Source organism: Rhinopithecus bieti, unplaced genomic scaffold, assembly GCF_001698545.2.
Source record: "Rhinopithecus bieti isolate Rb0 unplaced genomic scaffold, ASM169854v2 scaffold_41082, whole genome shotgun sequence".
Lineage (NCBI taxonomy): Eukaryota > Metazoa > Chordata > Mammalia > Primates > Cercopithecidae > Rhinopithecus > Rhinopithecus bieti.
This window is the reverse complement of record NW_016817890.1, coordinates 541,314-546,224: the sequence shown is the minus strand read 5'-3', so window position 1 is coordinate 546,224 and position 4,911 is coordinate 541,314. Positions and strand designations below refer to the sequence as shown.

The 4,911-nt window shown below is 42.2% G+C and overlaps 1 protein-coding gene across 1 annotated transcript in view; it reads right to left on the bottom strand.

The window, feature by feature from the left end:
• DNAJC8 (DnaJ heat shock protein family (Hsp40) member C8) overlaps positions 1-4,911 on the bottom strand; it is a 30,305-nt gene that overhangs the window by 12,863 nt on the left and 12,531 nt on the right. Inside the window, exon 3 of the mRNA XM_017856396.1 lies at positions 2,672-2,728. Within this exon, the coding sequence (XP_017711885.1) occupies positions 2,672-2,728 (57 nt within the window). The remainder of the gene's footprint in view (positions 1-2,671; positions 2,729-4,911) is intronic.

Sequence of the window (4,911 nt, the reverse complement as noted above, 5' to 3'; positions counted from 1 at the left end):
TTTTTGAGACAGAGTTTTGCTCTATCATCCAGGCTGGAGTGCAGTGGTGCTATCCCAGCTCACTGCAGCCTCAGTCTCCTGGACTCAAGTGATCCTCCCACCTCAGCCTTCCGAGTAGCTAGGACTACAGGCGCGCAGCATCATGCCCGGCTCATTTTTGGTTTTTGTTGTTGTTGTTTCCGGTTTTTTGTAGAGACGGGGTTTTACCATATTACCCAGGCTGGTCACGAACTCCTGAGCTCAAGCAATCTGCCCGCCTCAACATCCCAAAGTGCCAGGATTACAGGCATGAGCCACTGTGCTAGTCCATTCTTTTTTCTATATAAAATTTTTATAATAAACCAGCTAAAAAAAAAAGAACTTCCATAGGTAATTCAGATACTCACAGTTAAAAACCATGACATACTGTCACTGACAGAAACCAACTAGTTGGAACGCAGGGACCTATGTTGGGGAATGACAACAATGGGAATCTAACGCTACGTTCAGCATTACTGGAACCATTATGCTGGGTTCTAATTCCAACTTCAATCACCTACTAGCTATGAAACCTCGAGCAACTCACTTAACCTATCTCTACCTCAGCTTCCTGCTCTGTAAATGAGATAATACTAGGTACCAATATCTAACTGGGCTGTTACAAGAATGAAACAAACAATGCAAGTAAAGAAATTAGCAGACTAACACACGCTGACAATAGTTAGCATATAGTGAGGATATATTACATACCAAGACTTACTCTAAATGCCTTCTGTGTAATACATCATTTAAATCCTTACAACAAACTCATGGGATAGACACCATAATTACATTTTACAAACGGGGTAACAGACACGGAAAGGTTGAATGTAACTTGCTCAAGTTTACACTGCTTGTTAAGTGGTACAGTAAAGATTTAAACTAGTTATATAGCTCCAATATGCACACTCGTAACTATCAGTCCATATTAATGATTTATTAAGAGTTAACTCTTATTAAGTTCTTTACGTAGCTACATAAAAAGCTGTTTTGACTGTGAACTTAAATGCTTACTAATATGGGGATGATTAGTAATGATTATATTAGAAAATATGAAATTTTAGAAAAAGGAAAAAAGCTAAATATAAGTATAGAGAGCTTAGGAAGGAAAAAAAGCTATAAAGTTATATAATGGGATATGATTACGTAGACCAAGATAAAAAACATCTTGGCTTAACTGCAGATCAGAAAATGACTATGAGTCAGCAATATGGGGAAAATTACTGTACTGAAGAAACAAGCACACCATTGGATATTAACGAGTATCTCATGCAGAAGCTGAAAATTACATTCAGCACTGGTCAGACCCTATTAAAATATGAAGTACATAAGAATATAAAGAAGCTAAGGAAAGTTTTTTTAAAAGACATGGAATATACAGAAAATCCAATTTGCAAAGACAAATTATAAGGACTATGATTATTAAACTCATAGAAAAAAAGGCAGCCAGGTGCGGTGGCTCATACCTGTAATCACGGCACTTTGAGAGGCCGAGGCCAGCGGATCGCTTGAGCCCAGAATTGAGACCAGCCTGGGCAAGAGGGCGAAACTCTGCCTCTACAAAAAATACAAAAATTAGCTGGGCATGGTGATGCACACCTGTAGTCCCAGCTAGTGGGGAGGTTGAGGAGGGAGGATTGCTTGAATTCAGGAGGCAGAGGTTGCAGGAAGCCAAGATCACACCACTGCACTCCAGCCTAGGTGACAGAGTGAGACCGTCTCAAATAATAATAATAATAATAATTTTAAGAAAAAAAGGCTGGGGGAGGAGTTACTCAGCTGTCAAAACTGGAAGGATTTTTTTTTTAAGTTTATTTTAACACTTTGTAGTTCCAGTTATTAAATATAAGAATGGGCAAGAATCAGAAGGTATACATCTCCTTTCCTGGAGAACTTTCAAAAAGCACTCTTTATATTATACCAGTTAACTCTTGAGTATTCATTTAAGTTGGCAAAAGATAAAATTACAGACGGGTGCAGTGACTCACACCTGTAATCCCAGCATTTTGGGGGGCTGAGGGGGGCAGGCAGATCACTTGAGGTCAGGAGTTCAAGACCAGCCTGGCCAACATGGTGAAACCCTGTCTCTAACAAAAACACAAAAATTAGCCGGGTGTGGTGGCACGCACTTGTAATTCCAGCTACTTGGGAGGCTGAGGCAGGAGAATCGCTTGAACCCAGGAGGTGGAGGTTGCAGTGACCCGAGATCATGCCACTACACTCTAGCATGGGTGACAGAGCAAGACTCAGTCTCGAAAATAAGAATAAAATAAAAGATAAAATTACAGACGAACGGGGTCTTAAAGATAAAAATGTGCTATGAATCATCTGACATGTTCCCTCCTAGAAGACAGGGGGTTTGGTAGTTATAACTCCATGCAAGCTCTATTATTCTCCTTTATACTTATCCCGCTTAATTAAGGAGCTGCAGAGATTCTATTTGGATATAAAATTCATTCTATTCATAGGTAAGCTATGGTCATTAATTTAAGGTTTTATATATTTTATGAGCTCTTTTACAAAACGGTTACACAGCCTTAAAAAAAAAAGTTAAATTTTGGCCCAAACGTATCAAGTCAATAATAGCAAGTGGTAAAAGAATCATGTCCTTCATACATTTTCAAAAAGTTCAAACAGGGAAATAATACTGTACCTGCCGAAACCTCTTTTTTATTTCCTCATCTGTAACTTCAGGATCTATCTGAAGAACCTGGAAGTATCACAATCAAAACCACAAAAAAGGTGAAAATAAATTACATGTATATTTAAGAGGCGCTCAGTAATTATATACATTATAATCAGCATCTAGAATAGTACCTCATGTTCCAGAACACAGGTTGGCACACAGTTCTAGAAATTGCTAAAGAAATATGAATGATCAAATCAACAGAATAACAATTATATTGTCTTATGGTTCTCAATTAACATAACGCTTATTTTCTCTTCATAAGAAAAATAATAATTTATTTTACACCCAGAGACATTTCTACATGAGAAAATTTTGCATTTCTCCTCCATTCATTAAAAAAGTTTAACTCCGGCCGGGCGCGGTGGCTCAAGCCTGTAATCCCAGCACTTTGGGAGGCCGAGACGGGCAGATCACGAGGTCAGGAGATCGAGACCATCCTGGCTAACACGGTGAAACCCCGTCTCTACTAAAAAATACAAAAAACTAGCCGGGCGTCGAGGCGGGCGCCTGTAGTCCCAGCTACTCGGGAGGCTGAGGCAGGAGAATGGCGTAAAACCCGGGAGGCGGAGCTTGCAGTGAGCTGAGATCCGGCCACTGCACTCCAGCCTGGGCGGCAGAGCGAGACTCCATCTCAGAAAAAAAAAAAAAAGTTTAACTCCTCCCTCCCTTTATTTTGCAAATGTCGAGAAACCACAGTAACTCAAAAAGAAAAAAATTAGGCCAACTTTATAATTTAGGACACTTTATAATTTACAAGGCCCAATGATTCTCAATCAGAGTGAATATTAGAATCACCTGTGGAACCTGTGCACAATGGCTGGCCCACTCTAGAAAGTCTGATTCCAACCCCGTAGAGCAAGGATAGGGTCAATAGCCGGAACAACTCTTTTTTTTTTTTTGTGAGACACAGTCTCGCTCTTATTGCCCAGGCTGGAGTGCAATGGCGCGATCTCGGCTCACTGCAACCTCCACCTCCCGGGTTCAAGCGATTCTCCTGCCTCAGCCTCCCAAGCAGCTGGGATTACAGGCATGCGCCACCACGCCTGGCTAATTTTTTGTATTTTTAGTAGAGATGGGGTTTCTCCATGTTGGTCAGGCTGGTCTCGAACTCCCAACCTCAGGTGATCTGCCCACCTCGGCCTCCCGGAGTGCTGGGATTACAAGCATAAGCCACTGCAATGACAATTATTTTTTGTTGTTGTTGTTTTTAAAACGGAGTTTCGCGCTTGTTGCCCAGGCTGGAGGGCAATGGTATGATCTTGGCTCACCACAACCTCCTCCTCCCAGGTTCAAGCGATTCTCCTTCCTCAGCCTCCTGGGTAGCTGGGATTACAGGCATGCACCATTAAGCCCAGCTAATTTTGTATTTTTAGTAGAGATGGGGTTTCTCCATGTTGTCAGGCTGGTCTCCAACTCCCGACTTCAGGTGATCCGCCTGCCTCGGCCTCCCAAAGTACTGGGATTACAGGCGTGAGCCACTGCGCCTGGCCTTAAGCAACACTTCTTTAAACAAATAATTTTTTTTTTTTTTTTGAGACAGTGTCTCACTTCGTTGCCCAGGCTGGCGTGCAGTGGCATAATCATAGGTCACTGCAGTCTCGAGCTCTGGGGCTCAAGTGGGCCTCTGGTCTCAGCCTCTTGAGCAACTAGGACTGTAAACACATGGAGCACACAACCATGCCCGGTGACTTTTTAAAATTTTTTTAGAGATGGGGTCTCCCTGGCTGGGTGCAGTGGCTCACGCCTGCCACCCCAGTACTTTGGGAGGCCAAGGCAGGGAGACCGACCACTTGAGGCTAGGCGTTTGAGACAAGCCTGGCCAACATGGAGAAACCCCATCTCTACTAAAAATACAAAATTAGCCAGGCGTGGTGGTGCATGAAAATGAAAATTTTCAAGTCAGTGAGCCCCACTCTCACACCTTCCCAAGGGAGAAAGGAATTGGGAAAGTCACTCAACAGGAAGAGCCAAGTCCCATAAGATTTACAGATGAGGGGCGGTAACTGTTCATACAAAAATATTCATAGGAAAGTCACTAGTTCTGAGGAAAAGGAATCTCTAGGGGCAAACCAAAGTCCAACAAATCCCAGAAGGCGCCCAAAATAAATGAAAAAGAACAGAAATTGTCCCACCCTCACAAAGAAAGCCTCTGATAAGGTTATAGCTTACAACTAATCACGCCAAATGTAATTCATAAACCCTGA